General features: G+C 65.4%; 1 protein-coding gene across 2 annotated transcripts in view; it reads right to left on the bottom strand.

The window, feature by feature from the left end:
* The window catches only part of RPTOR (regulatory associated protein of MTOR complex 1), a gene marked incomplete at both ends in the record, with an annotated part of 116,435 nt that overhangs the window by 77,470 nt on the left and 22,954 nt on the right, over window positions 1-16,011 (bottom strand). For both annotated transcript variants that reach the window (XM_084238929.1, XM_084238930.1), the window contains one exon: window positions 3,633-3,791. In XM_084238929.1, the coding sequence (XP_084095055.1) occupies window positions 3,633-3,791 (159 nt within the window). The remainder of the gene's footprint in view (window positions 1-3,632; window positions 3,792-16,011) is intronic.

Raw genomic sequence — 16,011 nt, 5'->3', positions numbered from 1 at the left:
AGCGCTCCCTTCACGTGACCTCACGATGATTTCCATGCGATATAAAAGCTTCCATTTTTGTGCAACCAAATTTACCAACGTTCCAACAGAGATTTGGTGAGATGCTGAGATTTCATCATGCAAAAAAACGAGAGACATTTCTCCTTGGATTCTTTCAGAGTTCTTGAGTTTTCCTACCCACGAGTATGGACTGTCTCTCCATCCAGTTTGTTCCTCTTTGATTTTGTTCATTATTTTTCAGCATCAAATATTTTACAATGAAATGTGTCCTCACTGCCGGCACCCACTGCGGGCAGAAGTGCGGCAGACGGACCCCTGGGTGTCCTCTGGGCGCCGCCGCCTCCCCGTGGAGTCGCCGGGGCTTGGGGTCACCACCCAGCGGTGTCTGTGCTTTCCCTGCAACGCGTCACCAGGCGGCCTGGGCGAGCCGAGGGTCCCGGGCACCGACGTCTGCCCGGCTCTCCCCGCGCCATGGGGCAGTAGCATCCGGTCCGCGCAGCTCGCGCTCAGTCCTTTCCCCGCGGGGCGCCTGGTTGAATACCGATGGGTTTGGAATTCCCTCCGGGGCCTGGCACGTGAGCTGCTCCAAGCACAGCTCCCGGCCGTGGCCCGGGCGGAGGAGCGCGGGTGGCCGCCGCCCGAAGGCGCCAGCTCTCCCCTGCACGGGCAGCTAGTGAGGGCGGCCCGGAGGCTGAGGACTGGGGCTGGGCTCACGGGAGCTCGCGCGGCAGCTGCTCCCTGCAAGTAGGCACCCTGGGCGGCGTGTTCCCGGGGCCGTGCTGTCTGCGGCCGTGACATGCTGGCGGGCTGCGGCCAGAAACAGCGGCTCCGTGACAGGGACCACCGCAGAGGTCCTGGCTTCGCTCCCCTGCTGGCCGGGGCCCCTCCGTCCAGGGTCAGCTGGCGGCCTTTTGCAGGCCTGTTTCGGGCGCTCTGTCCCATGCCCCGCTCTGTCTGTCTGTCCTCTGTCGTCCACTGTCGGATGCCGTGGTTCTAGCCTTCACGTGGGCGGCACTGGCCTGCGGCAGGCACCGCTCCGCTCCACCATGGCGAGGGCCGTTCTGGGTCACCTTCCTTTGCACCGAAACCTCAGTCAGTTTGTCGATGTCCACACAGCTGGCCGGGTCGAGGCTGGGCTGCATCCTGCGACACGGGCTTTGCTGCCCAGGCCTGTGGACTCTCCATTCGCTGACTCGTCCTGATTCACTCGCCAGAGCTGTCTCCTCCCCACAGCTCTTGCTCCTACTTGGTAGACTCGCGTGGTGCTGGCGGCACAGCAGGTGTGCGCGGCCGACGCCCAGGCCCGCAGCTGGCTCCTGGCACGGGCCTGAGGGAAGCCGTGCTCCACCCTCGGCCCTGGGAGTGCCAGTGCCCCCCTCGGGCCCCTGCCTTTCCCCCTGGGCCCCCAGTAGGAGCACGCGGACTTCCTGGGTCTCTCCACAGGAGCGCCGTTTCTCTGCTGACTTCCCATGTTTGGTGTCACCGCGTCTGCTCTAGCGCCTCGTATTCTCTTCCTCTGCCGACTTTGGGTTTAATTTGCTCTTCTCTCCCCGCTCTCTCAAGTGCAGGCCTGAAGCGCGACTGCCCGCGCGCGCGGTTCCGGACAAGCTGCCAAGTGCCCTCAGAGCCGCCGCCCACGCCACGCAGGTTGTGCAGGTTGTGTCGTTTTCATGTCATTCAGAATGTTTCAGAACTTCTCACGGCTTCTTTCGCCCCTCTGTGATTTATTTATTAATTTTTTAAACGTGATTGTTTTTTAAAGATTCATTTATTTTTACACAAGAGCTGGGGTACAGGCCAGATGCACGGGATGGCGAGAGGATTCACCAGAGACAGGGCAGGGAGCAGAACAGGCAGACGGGAGAGCAGCAGGCGAGAGAGGAGAGGTCTGCCGCGCCATGTGGGCATCTCCCTGCGGACAGCTTCACAGCGCTGCGCTCAACCCGCTGCGCCACCAGGGAGGCCCAGCCCCTGTGTGATTTAGACAGGCGGGTTGGGTTTCGGAGGCATCTTCTGGAGTTGCTCCTGGTTTTCCACTGTGATCCCACAGCGGACTCTGTTCTGGTCCTCCAGGCCGGCCAGGGGCCCTGGGCAGGCGGTCTTCACGGCTCGCATCACTGGCCCGGCCTGAAAGCGGGCAGGCCTAGCCACGGGACCGCGGGTCTCACTGAATGCTGAGGTCACCTGCGCGGCCGCAGCCTCGTCCATCCCCGATGACACACCAGGCAAAGGGAGAAGGGAAGGAAAGCCAGCGGGAGAAGCCGGGAGAGCAGAGCAGCGAAGCACCGCTTACACACGCCTCGGGGCTCCCCGACGCCTCCGCTCCTCACTGCCGGGACCCCAGTGGACTCTGCCGTGGGCACGGAGCTCTAGACCCTGACGGACGTGCAAGCACACCCACGAGGCCCACGTGGACGCCCTGACGCAGCAGTCCAGACGCCGAGACGCCCTCGCGGCCACAACTGCCCACGAGCTGGGGGCGGGGGCGACAGGCCCGTGGGGACAGGGATGCGGGGACGAGCCACGCTGGCAGCAAGAGCATCTGAGAGGCCGCGCATGCCCGCTCTCCCGGTGACGGGAACCCGCAGCTCATGGCATTTACATCAAAACAGCCGCTCGCCCGCCCAGGCAGGAGGCAGCTGCGCCGAGGCCGCTCAAGGCAGACGCCGCTTCGGGAGCTGCAGGTGCCGGCGGATGAGGAGCGTCCAGCCTGTCAGGGCTGACGCCGATGAGTCTTTGTGAGGGGAAACGTCTCCAAACCCATTTTCTTTGATACGAAGCTAATTCAGATTTTCTATTTCATTTTGGGCACTTCCCATGCAATTTAGGGTCTAAAATCTCCGCTCCCCCTGCCCGCGTGCTGTCTGTGGGCGGGTGTTGGCGCCGCCCTGTCCCCAGTGCCGCCGTCTTGTCTCCCTGATCTCCGATGTCTCCCCGAGCCCTGAGGGATGGGTGCAGCCCTGTCCACCACACCCCCGGCCCCCGCCCCAGTCTGGGGGGGCACCGACACAAGCCGGGGGTGACGTGCATGGGACTTGCGGCCCCAGCTCTCCTGGGGAGGGAAGCGAGGGGGGCGTCCGAGGGGTGTGGAAGGTGCCGTTCCTGAGCCAGCAGGGGCCCGTGGGGCTGAGCCTGCAAACCGCGCGGCCTTCGCGCAGGAGCCGAGAGCCACACAGCCCGGCTCCTGGGGACCAGGGTCCCACCCGCCACCCCACAGCAAGGAAGGCGCACAGGGGCCTCCAACCCTTGCCGCGCTGTCTTCGCCTCAAGGAGCCATAGCAGAGGCAGCACCAGGACCCCCCAAGGGTGCGGGAGAGGCCGTGGCGGCCGTGCTGGGCACGAGCCCCCTGGAATGCTGCGTCATTTTATTTTCTAGGAAAATCACTGATTCTCAAAAGAAGACTGTCGGCTGAGAAATCCTGCCGGGGTCACGTCGGAAGCAGACGGTCCCGAGGCCGCAGAGTAGAGCAGAATCCCCGGGGGGGCGGTGAGAGCGCAGGTGCCACAGGGGGCGGGGGCGGGGAGGGGGTGGTCACTCTGGGTCCCTGAGAAGGCCCGAGCCCCGCAGACGCTGCCTGCCATCCCTCATCTGGCTGCCTCGGCCCGAGAGCAGCAGGCGCCACGGGACCCACCTTGTTGAAGACCCAGACCTCGCCGTTGACGGTGGGCCGGGGCACCCCGTGGCCATTGTAGTGGAACAGCACCCGCTCCTCCTTGGCGTTGCGGCGCAGGGACGTGCACAGCTTCTTCACCTCGTCCACCGTCGGGTCCAGGCTCTGCTTGTACCGGGCCTGGTGGGAGCAAGCGAGACTCTGAGGGTGGGTTGCAGGGAGCCCAGCCGTCCGCGCCGCCCGCACCCCGGCTGAGGGACGCGAGAGCACCCCCAGGAGCGTGGGGCTCCCGGACGGGAGGCGGGCGTGCGTGAACACGGACACACTCGGTAGGCCAGGGCCACGGCACGGGGTCCTCCCAGGCCCCCAGCCCAGCCCGTGGCCGCACCCCGCCGGTGACAGGACGAGGGTATTGTCAGGACCCAACGCTAACACGCAAGCGCCGACAGCCTCACACTCGCGGACAGCCACGCGGCGTGGCCAGAGGACCCGTTCTGAAGCAACGGCACCCAAATGCCTGCAAGAAAGCCACGGTGTGCCCCTCCCGGAGCAGGGCGCCGCCTCCTGGGCGCAGCCGGCAGCTAAGGGTCACGTGGGAAACGAACTAGGGAAGCAGCCGGAGGACACCGGGGACTGCGGGGCACCAGGGGCCTCCAGACACCCGGGCTCCCGCGACCCCGCCACTCAGATCGGGGTTCAAGGGGAGGGTCCGGAGCGGGGAGCCACGAGCCCACGTTCGAATGGCGCCAGGCCCGCGTCCCACGGCTCCGCCGAACCGGCCCCCGGGGCCCTGGTGTCCGGGACGTGATTTCCTTTCACTGACACTGTGGGAAGCTGACGATGAGCCGGGGGGGGGGGGTGCAGGCGTGGGGGTCCCAGCAGAGGGGCTCCACATTCCCACCCCTTGGGTTTCGAGGGCCTTCTAACGGCTCGAGCCCCAGAAAAGAGCCAAGGCTCGCGCTTACCGTCTGCCGGCAGAGGGGACCGGCTGTGCCACGACCATCGTGCCTGGCAAGGAGCCAGGCGGCAAGGGCCGGTGTTCAGACCCAGGCCAGGACCCGTCCTCACCGCCACGCGGCTCCCTGGCAGGAGAGGGCGCTGAAGCCGAGACTCTGCCTCCAGGAGGGGGAGGCCTGCAGAGGGGCTGCCCCGGGGGCTCGCCCCCTCCTCCACAGGACCCCGCGGGCCAGGGGACACGCCTGGAGGAAGCCAGAGTGGACATTCCCCTCTGACCCAGAGCCACGTGGGCGCCGGCCTGGCCTCCGAGCTGGGCTCTGGGGCGGGAGCTCCGCACGCCAGGCCGCGGGACGGGGCCGCCCAGGGATCGGGATGAGTGCGTCCCTGTCAGAAGCCCCGGGGAGGCCCTGGGCCGGGCTGGGCAGCGGGGCGGGAAGAACGCAGGGGGCTCCCATGCCGCGCACGCCTCGGGGGTCGCGTGGGGAGCGGCCTCCATGCAGAGGCCAAAGCGCAAAGTCATTGCGGTTTCCTGCCCCCTGAGCACAGAGACCTGACAGCGTTTTATTTAGTGCCGGGAGAGCCCCGGGAAGTGGTACTGTGGGAACCCCGTTCCGATGGGCTTGGTGGCCTCCCTGGGCCCTTGGAGGGCAGGGGCCAGCACCGGCTGGCCAGTCACTCTGGGCAGCACAGCGCCACCCCCGCAAACCGGAGCACGCACAGAGGCATGAGCCCCTCCCCTGAGAGCACCGCAGGCCTGACCAGCCCTTGAGGCGGCGAGGGGCTGCCCTTCTCACCACTAGACGCCAGGGGGCCAGAGCTGGCGGGGCTGCTGAGAACTCCGGCCCCTTGAGGCAAGGGCTGGAGGCCACAGCGGCTGGGCTGGCCCCACCCTGGCATGGCCTCTCCCTCCGCAAGGTGACAGGGGTGGCCCTTCTCACCTCGGGCGCCCTGGCAGCTTACCAGCTGTAGGACAACACAGCAGGGGAGCCCTGAGCGCCGTGTTACCCCTACCCACAAGGCCTCTGCTCCAGCAAGCGCGACAGTGGCCCCGTGGCGTGGCTGGGGCCTCACCACTCTCCTTGGAACCGCGCCCACTCGGTGCCACGGGTGCTGAGCCCTCGGCCATCTGGGCACAGCACCTGGAAGCACCATCACCTGAGCCCTGAAACCTCAGGCAGACGGCGGGGAGGGGTGGCCGCTCCAGCAGGGGCCAGCCAGGAGGGGCCGTGGGGAGACACGTGCACGGGGTGCCAGCTCCTGGCAGCGGGCATCGAGGACACGTGCAGGGAGGGGGCAGAGAACAGGGAGGGGCAGGCCAACCCCAGGCATCGGGCGCACCCCTACGGCGCACTTGGCCCCAGTCCAGAGCCCGCGGGACACAAGAAGAAGCCGCTGGGGGTGAGGCCCAGACACCAGCAAGCCGGCAGGGGCCGCAGCCGTGCGGGGCAGCAGGCAGGCCAGACTCCATCCCATCCCGCGCCCCCCCAGGTCCGTCCCAAACAGGATGTAGGTCTCCCACCTCCCGCCCCGCATCTGCCCTTGGTCCCTCGCCCTCCCTGCCCCCATGCCGAGGGTGCCCAGGCCTGTGCTGATGCCCACGCCACCTCTGGGGCCTCACGGGGGACACCCCAGGGACTCCGGGACAGCAGCGCTACAGTAGGTGTCAGCACGCGAGGGGAGCGTGGGGAGGGGGCACCCACAGGGACGGCGGCAGCCCGAGGCCTGATGTGACAAGTGAGTGGGATGCTGCCGGCTGCTGGGCGGGCGAGGCGGCCCTGGGCCCAGCCTGCAGAGGTGAGGGACACGGGCGCCCCAGGAGGACTGGGGGAGCCGAGAGTGAGAGGCGGGACAGAGCCCCCCGGGCGTAGACGGCGCTGCCCGCTCATTCCCTCCTGGTGTGGCCTGGCCCGGTGACTCGGGGGCCCTGTGGCTAGTGAGGCCCAGGTGGGGGCTGGGGCGCTGCAGTCCTGGCTGGCGGTCCTCCCCTGGCCCTGCCATGCAGAGGCGAGCGCCTGCAGCCAGCCCGCCTTAGAGGCCGCACAGGCAGCTGGCGGGGAAGGGTAGACCGGGCTCTGCGGGGTCTCCTCTCTGGACGGAGCCCATGGGGCCGGACCTGCCAGTTTCTCGGGCTCCTGGGCGAGGCCACGGCCATCGCACGGCGAGGAGCGGGGCTGGACCCTGTCCTGCTGCCCTCGGTCCTTCTCTGGCCATGGACACATCTGGAGTTCAGATCCAAGGCTGTGAGCGCGGTGGCCCGGGAAGAACAGGCCACCGGGGGGTGGGGGGATGGGACGGGACAGTCCTGCCCTGGTCTGCCCCGGCAGGAAGCAGGGCCTCCCGGGAAAACCCTGGGCAGGGCGGGAGGGGGCCTGCTCAGAGAACCCCTGCGGCAGACGTGGTGACCCACACGAGAAAGCGAGAGCCCTGGCAGTGCAGGGGTGCCCCTTGTTGCCGTGCTGGTCCCTTCTGTGCCCAGTAAGCTGCGGCCATCACCACCAGTATCCTGCTCCCTGCCACGGCCTCCACCCTCGCCCTGACCAGCCGCAGGGCCCACCCGTCCCAGGGTGCCTGGGGCCCTGGCCACCAGGGGGCACCGCAACATGCCCCCACCTGCACCTGTGCTTTCTCTTTAGGTGTTTTTTTTATTTCATAGTAAGACGTCAGCTTGCCTGGCTTTCCGGGTGCTTTCACTGTGACAGCTTTTCCCTAAATCCCTTAATTAAAAAATCCAACGGCCACTCATCTCACGGCTACCTGGGCCCCTGAGCCCCTGAAGTGCGGAACGAGGTAACGAGGTGCTGGGTCCTGCCCGTAAACGGCCTTGAGGACACCTGGGCCCAAGGAATTCAAGCTGGCTGCCTGCCGGGAAGGCCTCGGCGGAGTCAGGCGCCCAAGGGAGCCCACAGACTCACTCCCCACCCTGGGCAGCGGAGGCTGTGCAGGGGCCGGGCTGACTTAGACTTGTGTCTGCTTCGCAGCCCAGGGCTCCCCGCTGCTGCTAAGCCGTGAATTATTTAAAAAACGTGCTCTGTCTTCTAAGGGCCCCCCTGTGATCCCGAACCCAGGCTCCAGCTTGTCTTCCTGCACTCCCTGCGGCTTCACCTGCCAGCCCGGGGCCTGTGGAACATTCCGGCGCCCCCGCCCAGGCAGGTGGCCAAGGGCCGGGTCTCGGGCCGGCCTGGCTGAGACAGTGGCCGCGTGCGCGGCAGCATCACTCGTCACTCGTCACGCCTCCGGAGGGCGGGCTGCGCGAGCCGAGCTAGGGAGGGGGGACGCCAAGGGAGGCCGGGACCTCCCAGGCCAGCTCCTGCCCCGAGAGCTCTGCACCCACAGGGGCAGCTCCCATGTGCCTGCCGCACCCTCTCAGAGCTGAAGCGAGCTGCCCGGTACCGCGCCCCTGCGGGGACCTGAGGGCCTCGAGGTCAGACCCACCGGCCGCGGAGTCCAGTCTGTGGGAATGGGGGGCGGTGGCGGCTCTGAAGGGTGTCGTGGCCCCTGAAAACCAGACAGAGCGGCTTGCGCGTGGCACCCCCGCCCACAGGGGTCACCTTATACCAACACGCCACGTGCTCGGCGTGTCCTGTCGGCAGCCGTGTCCTCCCGCCCCGAGCCACCGGAGAAGCCCGGCCGGAGAGCATTTAAGGGAATGTGCGCGACCAGGACAAAACTGGGAGAAAAACTGACCCCGAGCAGGAAGCGGTGCGTAGAGGAAGCCGCGGCGGCCGGCTCGCTGGGGACCGCGGGGCGTTCCGGAGAGAAGCCCACCGCCGCGTACTCCTGAAAGGCGGGGCGCTGCCCGCCGGGGGCACGGCCCCAACATGCCTCCCACGCCGGTGGGCCCACCGGGGGTTCTGGGGCAGCCGCGCAGCCCACCAAGGAGCCCCCGGGAGCAGCACTGGCCAAATGCAGCGGCAAGCACCCCTGGGAGCACACGGCGGGGCCGGCACGCGGGAAGGGAGGGCGGGAGGACGGCTGGGCCCGACTTGCGGGTGGATTCTGAGGGCGAGTGGGCGCCACGGCCGATGTGCGCGGCCCCCTCACTCGAGCCCTGGTGCACACAAATCCGCCCTGCGTGTGTGTAAATCCTGACTGTCTGCGGATTCGCTGAAGCGTTCGGGATGAAATTATATGATGTCTGAAATTTGTTTCAAAATAAGCCAGGGGCGGGCGTGGGGGCGGGAGTGGAGGTGGCAGAGATGAAGAGGAACAAGCTGGTAACCGTGAAGGCAGATGACGGGAGATGCGGGAATTTTCCATAATAAAACTCACAAATGAATAAGCCACGAAAACAGAGACACACAGCGGCCCTCAGAGTTCCCACAGCTGGGTGGAGCCGCCCAGAACGCCGGCACCGGGGGGGGGGGGGGGGGGGGGGCAGCAGCCCCGGGAGGTGGCCCGGCCTCCAGGGCCCAGGGCTGGGGGACAAGCGGCGTGGCCGTCCTCCCAGGCTGCAGCCCAAACCTCGAGAGGCCACAGGCTGCCCCTGCCAAGGCCCCGGACGCATCTGGCTCAGAGGAAGTGGGGTAGCGGGGGCCGACATGGGGGCCTTCTCCAGCCCCTTCTGCGAGCAGAGCCACACCCCGCTGGAGTCCCCTGGACATCAAGCCTGACCAGGGAGACCGGAGGAGAGAGTCAGAGGCTCCTGGAACAACGTTCTCCTTGATGAAAACCCACGGCTGTTCTCTCTTCCTTTGAACGCAACTGCGATGATGTGATGTTGGAGCTGCAGCAGCCGGTTTGCCATCGTGAGGGTAAAGTCAAGAAACGAGAATCTCATCGGACCTGACCCACCAAACTGCTCACATAGCTACTCTTGAAATGTCTTTCCTGCGGCTGTGGAGGAACCGGACGTGCCAAGTGGGGGCAGCGTGACCCCGCAGGTGCGCTCACTTCTCCCTCCCTCCGCTCACTCCTCTGCAAAACGGGCGGGTTCTCGTGAAGATGGAAAAGAGCTAACGCTGGAGACCTACTCAGGCCAGCACCCAGGGCTCAGCGCACCCCACCAGTCACTGACAGCCAGGAGCAAGAGCCTGGCTCTCTGAATACCACCGTCTCCCCCAGCCCCGGGCGCGCAGCCCGTCGGGGCTTCCCTTCTTAAAATGTCCCCCCTACTTGGAAGTGGGTGTCTCTGGGATACGCCCTGACCCCTCCGGCTGCCGCCTGCACCTGGCGCTGCCACCCAGGACACGCGCCGGCTGCTTCCTCCAGACTGTGGGGCCTCCCGGCCTCCCCATTTCTTTGCGTTTGTCACAGCGCCGAGCACACTGACTCACAGAGTCAACAGACACTTAATATGAAACATATGTAAATGAACCAACACTGTTGGCTGTATCTATATCAATAAAAGCCTAAAACATCTATAATTTTCCATAAAATTAAAACTTTCAAGTGTGCAGTGTTTACAACCACGAGGCACGAGGCACGAAAGCGCAGCAGCCCTGCCCGGCTCCCGTCTGTGAGGCACCCAGGTCAGGCCGTGCGCTCGGGCGCAGGGGTGGGCGGGCGGCCGGGCGAGCGCAGGCACGGGGCTGGCACCCGGGCGGTCAGGGTGCAGGCTCAGCCTCACCTTCTGAGACAGGCACAGAAAGACACTTGCGGGGCAGCCAGTGGACTTGGGGGGTGGTGAGACACCCAGTGTTGAATGCGCTGCTACCCACACTTCATTTCCAGGTTGAAAGTTTGAATGGGATAAAGCGATCCCCCCACCCAGGGAGGGAGGTCAGCAGCACGGGCCACATGGACCCATCTCCTAGGCCAGGGAGTCCCGCCTGAGAGCTGCAGTGGGTGTAGCACAGAGCTCACGAATGCCCCAGGCGCCGGCGGGGCGGGGGGTCCCCAGGAAAAGGGGAGGCCCCAAGAAAGGGTGGAGCTGGCCAGAAGGAAGCGGCTGGGAGCAGGAGGGGCCTGGGGGAGCGCGGGGCGCAGGGACGCGGGAGGAGGCCGCGCTGGCTTCTGGGTCCTGGACGGGTGGAGCCGACGCGGTGAGACCGTGGGGAGGGGACGGAGCAGCGTGGGTCTTGATCTGATTTTGCTCTTCTCCTCCCGGATACGCCCCTTTCTCTGAGCGCCCGGGAGGTGCCTTAGGCCCCCTGCTTTGGGCCAGCCCCGTTCGGCTGGGCGTTCACCCGCGAGGGGACGGGGGACCGGGGAGCTGGATCTGGAAACTTGGTTCCTCCCCGTCTGCGCGGCACGCGGATCGTGGTCAAGCTCCTTTCCGCTGACGGTCTCGCACGCGAGCGTGTGTTCTGTCTCGATGCCGAGGATGGCAGCCCCTTTAGAGCAGGCAGGTTTGGGGGTTCTGGGGCGCCCTCTCCCTGCCTGGTAACAGTACCAGGGGAGACGCACCCAGAGGGCGCCGGCAGCTGAGCAGGCCCAGGCGGGCTCGGGACAGGCCTCAGGGACAGGGGCTGATGAACAGCCACTCTAATGCTTCAAGCTGGCCCAGCCCCTCTGGACGGAAGCGCTGATGTCCCCGGTGGAGAAGAGGTGCCAAGTCTAGGAATGACTGTGGTTTCAGGGCTACACTTTCTTCATTGCACTGCAAACGCGCCCAGGAAGTGCCGGCAGCCTGAAAAGCATAAAGCACCAAGTGGCCCCAAGAGCTCATGGGACGGAGACAGGTCAGAGGGAGGTGTGCTCCCGGCAGAGGGGTAGGAGGGCCTCCTTCCCACCACGGCGCCCAGGGGAGGGCCCCAGGGACCCGCAGGAGAGCCCTGCGGGCGGGGGTGGGTGCAGGGACCCAGGGCCCAGGGCCTTTCTACACCTCTGGTCCCCGGTCTGCCTTGAACTGGTTCCTAAACCAACCCCCCAGGCCTTCACCTTGGTCTACTCCTTGCCAAGAGCAAAGCCCTGAGGGACAGGCGGTGGCAGGGCTTGGGGGGGGGGGGCGGACAGCCTCCTGGGCAGGGAAGCACCTGCTGTCGCTGTGCAGGGAGCGGGCTCAGGCCCTACCTCTGGGTGTGCTGGAGGCGGCCTGGCCGCAAGGGAGTCTGGGAAGCGCCCGGGGTTGGAGGGGGGTGGCAGCCGCGGTGTCCCCGCAACCCCACAACTCTCCCCGTGCTCGTCCTTTAAGAACATGGCGGCAGGCACGTGCCCAGCTGCCACACGGAGAGGAGCCGCCGGGCCCAGACAGGCGATACCCGCCCAGCCTGCCCGCCGCCCTCAGGACACCACACCGCTGCCCCGCCCCAAAATGGGGCTCTGGGGACAGAGACAGGCAGAAGCAAAGGTTGCAGGGGAGCCAGACAGACAAGAAACAGGACGCGCAGAAGGAAGAGCAACGAGGAGAGGGACTACGAGAGGGGCGCAGTGGGGCACCACCATGACACGTGCACGCTCACCCCCGCCGGGGCCCCGCGACCCCAGAGGCCGTCTCTGCTTGCCCAGAACGCGGGCGGCTGGGGAGGGCTGGGCGCGGGGCCTCAGCCCAGAGACGGTGAAACTCAGCTGCACGTCATGAAAGGCAGCAGATAGGGGAGCGGGGGAAGCAGGGGACCAGCCCTCGGCCCCCAGGGTGCTCCGTTCTTGCAGCCGCGCCAGGAGGCTGCGCTGCCGGAGGGGCCGGGCCTGGGGGGCCGAGGGCTAGAGCCGCGCTGACAGTCACGCGGGCGGGCCCCAGCCCCTCCGACCCGCCCGAGCCGCAAGTGGCAGCGCCCACCGCCCGTGGGAGCCGGGAGAAGGCTGGCATCGCCTCTGACTTGCCCACAGCGAATGGTTTCAGTCCCGGAGGCCGGCGCCACAGGTCGAGGGGCCGGAGGGCCCTGAGGGGCAGCAGAGCGGGCGACGGCTGTCATGACTCAGCACAGGGCTCCCATCGGCCTCTCCACCGGGAAATAAATTATTCAACCTCAACTATTAAATCTGTGCGTCTTCGTCAGAGCAGCTCGAGAAATGCACTTTGGAAACGCAGGCGCAGGCGGGTACGGGGCGCTCGCAGGCACCTGGGCTGTCCTGCGGCTCCTGTCCCCAGGAGCCTCTGCCCTCACCAAGCAGGTGGCCAGGGTGCCCTCCTCTCGGACCGCCCTGCCCTCACCCCAGCCGCCATTGACCAGCTGGCCGGGCTGCTCCTTCAGAGGGCACAAGGTTGCCACCGTGTCCCCAGTGCTCTCTCAGCTCGCTGCCACCTCTCCCCCAGCATGACCACCCAGCAGGCCTTGCAGGACATGCCCCGCCCGGCCTTCTGCACCAGGTGGCCACCTCTGCCAGGCCCAACCACCAGTGGCTTCGGGCATCCAGGGCAGGTGTGGGCCGCAGAGCCACAGCAGGCCCGTCAGGGTCTGTCTCAAGCTCTGAGGATGACTGCGGGAGGCCGGGCCGCCCCACAGGGAGTCTCTGGGCAAGGGTGTGGGCGCGTGGGGGTCGCGGGGCCGGAAGGTCACAGGCCCCTCTGTGTCTTGGGCGCCGCGCTGGGTGGCAGCACCGAAGCGGGCCGCTGTGGGGGCACGCAGGCACCCCTAAGGCACCGGCCTGCTCTCGCCACACGGCAGGGGCGGTGGGGGAGGATGCCCAAGGCCCGCCCGAGGCCTCGCTCAGCAACCGGACACCTCACCCCACCCCACCCGGCTCCAGGCTCGTTCTCGCGCCTCAGAGTCCGCAGAAAGCGGTGGCTTCTCTGCAGGTCACGGGCTTGGCAAGGAGAAACGGGAACTTTGCCATTCTGTCGACTCACGAAGTACAATGGGGGCGCCCGGCCGCGCTCGTGGGGTCAAGCTGTCGGCCGGCACGGACCTGCAGGTGTGCTCGGAGCCCTCCCTGACCTCACCCGCAGCGCCTGAGCAAGCCTGGGGTACCCCAGCGGGCACAGGGCTAGGGGCCAGGGAGTGGCACCCCAGGCCTGCCGGGTGCGGGCGACCCGAAGTTCCTGCAAACAGACGTTCTGAAGTGCAGGTTTCAGAGTAACCCGGAGGCTCGGAGACGCGGAGCGCCCAGATCAGATGCGCTGCCCGCAGTGAAGGCCAGGCCTCGGCACCGCCTGAGGACACAGACAGGAGACCCCACGCACAGCCCGAGACTCGGGCCAGCGGCTCCCGGCACACCACAGACAGGAGCGCCACACACCGTCCTAGAACCCACCAGACAAAGCGCAAGGAAAAGCCTCGCTCGCAACAGCAGCAGAGACGAGGAAGGTGGCGGGGGAGCAAGGAGAGCCCCAGGGTCCGCCTCCCGCTGACCCACCCGCCCAGGCTCTGTTGGCCCCTGACAGCTGGAGGCTCCGGGGTCAACACTGACTCCAAGGACGGTCACTTAGGTCTCCCACCTCTCAACACGTGCCACATGGCGACCGAACCCTCAGCGGGGCTGGAGCCTGACCGTCTCCCCCCGTCCTGCTCCTGAGCTCCCAATCTGGGCCGACACATGAGGGAGAACCCAGAACGCAGGAGAGGCGGGGAGGCTGGGAGTTGCGGGGGCACAGGTACTGGAGGAAGCTGATCCAGAACTGAGGGGCAAGCAGAGGGGGCTGGGAACGGGTCTGCACAGTCCAGAGCTGGGTCAGGTTGTGGTGGGACCAGGATCTTGGGGCAAGAAGAGAGCGTGAACCTGCAGCCTCCTCCCCGCGGGTCTAGGCCAGTGAGAACCTCACAAAGGGCCTGCATGCCCCGTCCGTGTCATCTGAGGCAACCCCAATAGTTTAATTTTGCTTTTATTTCCCCTGCCGCGGAGGGCGAGGCTGCGGAAACATTGCCGTCACTGGGGTCGGGGAAGGCAGCGCAAGACTGTTCCTCTGTGTGTTTCACTGTTGCAGGCCTCACAGCTAAACCTTCAAACCAATTGGAGCGATTCTTGTCAGGGAGTTGGTGACCCAGCTTAATTCTCCGCCTGTGCCTGTGGCTCCCGCCCCGAGGCACTCCTACAGGAAACGCCTCCACTGGGCAAATGAAACGCGTGACTGTGGAACTCTATAACCAGCAAAGACAGCCTTCAGAAATGAAATAGAGACAAAATCAAAACATTCTCAGACAAGTAAAACCTAGATTTGTGGGCAGCTGGTTCACACTGAAGTATTAACGCTTTTCAGGCTGAGGGAAACCAGTCCGGGACACAAGGACAGACATAGGCAGGAAGCGCGCTCAGGGGCGGGTCGCGGCCGGCATTGAGGGGCGGCGCTTTGCCGACTGTGGTGTTCACCAGACGACAAGACACAGCGGCAGGCGGGAAGAGCCGGCCCGAGCTCACAGACGCCCGCCGGGGCCCTGGGGGTGACATTAGGCTAATGCGAAACTGAGACCCGATGCAGGTGTCACCAACAGAGGGGAAGACGAGTCATGTCTCAAAACCTAATTAATCACAAGAAATCAAGGAAAGGGTAAAAGTAAATCAAGAATAGCCAAGATGGGCCTCCCCGGTGGCTCAGCGGTTGAGCGCTGGGTTGCGAAGCTGCCCGCGGCCTCCGCGGCGCCGGTTCGATCCCCGGCTGCTCCCTGGCCACTGGAGGAGGGTCCCGCATGGCGCGCAGACCTCTCCTGCCGCCCGCTGCTCCCCTCAGCAGTGTCCTTCGGTCCTTCAGCCTGCTCTGCTCCCCGCTCTGGCTCTGGTGAATTCTCTCACCCTCCCGCGCTTCTGACTCTACCCAGTGCATGTATAAACAAAAACAAACAAACAAATAAATAAATAAAGCATGCCTCTATTAAAAAAAAAAAATAGCCAAGATAAAAATAAAATAAATGGAATGGCAGAATCAAACCCAGCTGTGTCAATAATTCCATTAAACGTAAATGCGCTAAATAAGCCAATTAAAATCCTAGTACCCGGGAGGCTAAGCGGCCTCCAGCCCTCCACTCCCGGCTGCACCTCCAGACAGGCTCTAAAGCATCATTGAGGGTGACAGGAGCAGCCTGGGCCTGCCCCGGAAAGCAAGAGGCCACAGCTGGCTGTATGCGTACCTTTGCTGTCCGACTGTGTACTTTGTGGGGGGACAAGCCAGCCGCTTACTCTCTGGAAAGACTTAACAGACCACGCCTGCAGCAAAGGAGCGAGCGCCCAGGCCCCGCAGCCTCGCAACTCTGGGCTCTCTGCGCCCTGAGGCAGGCAGCCTGGCCGCGGTCAGAGCGCGCTCTCAGATGCCCACTCTCGGAACTGGGGCCCGCTCTCCCCTGGACTCAAGCCTGTCTCCAGGGCCCTCCCCAACGGGGTCTGAGCGACCTCTCCTTTCTTCTTCCTCCACTTAAAAGGTGAAGAATTCATACCAGTGAAACACATTCCAATCGAAACAGGCACTCGCAGAGCAGGGAGAATAAAGGAACCTCTCATTCTCCACGTGACTGAGCAAGGGGCACCGACACGCACCCTGTGTCCTGTGGGAGTCAGCCCCACCGCACAGGGGCCTGCTCCACGTGGGATCCAACTTTAACTGTTGGTACAGGCTTTTCTGCCGCGCTAAATCAACGAAGAGAAACCCCTTTTGAACTGCATTAGTTTACAGACGAAATGAATTTTGGAGAGACCC

Source organism: Talpa europaea (assembly GCF_964194135.1).
Source record: "Talpa europaea genome assembly, chromosome: 7".
Classification (NCBI taxonomy): Eukaryota; Metazoa; Chordata; class Mammalia; order Eulipotyphla; family Talpidae; genus Talpa; species Talpa europaea.
The sequence above is the reverse complement of the archived record's forward strand: the minus strand, read 5'-3'. Positions and strand labels throughout refer to the sequence as shown.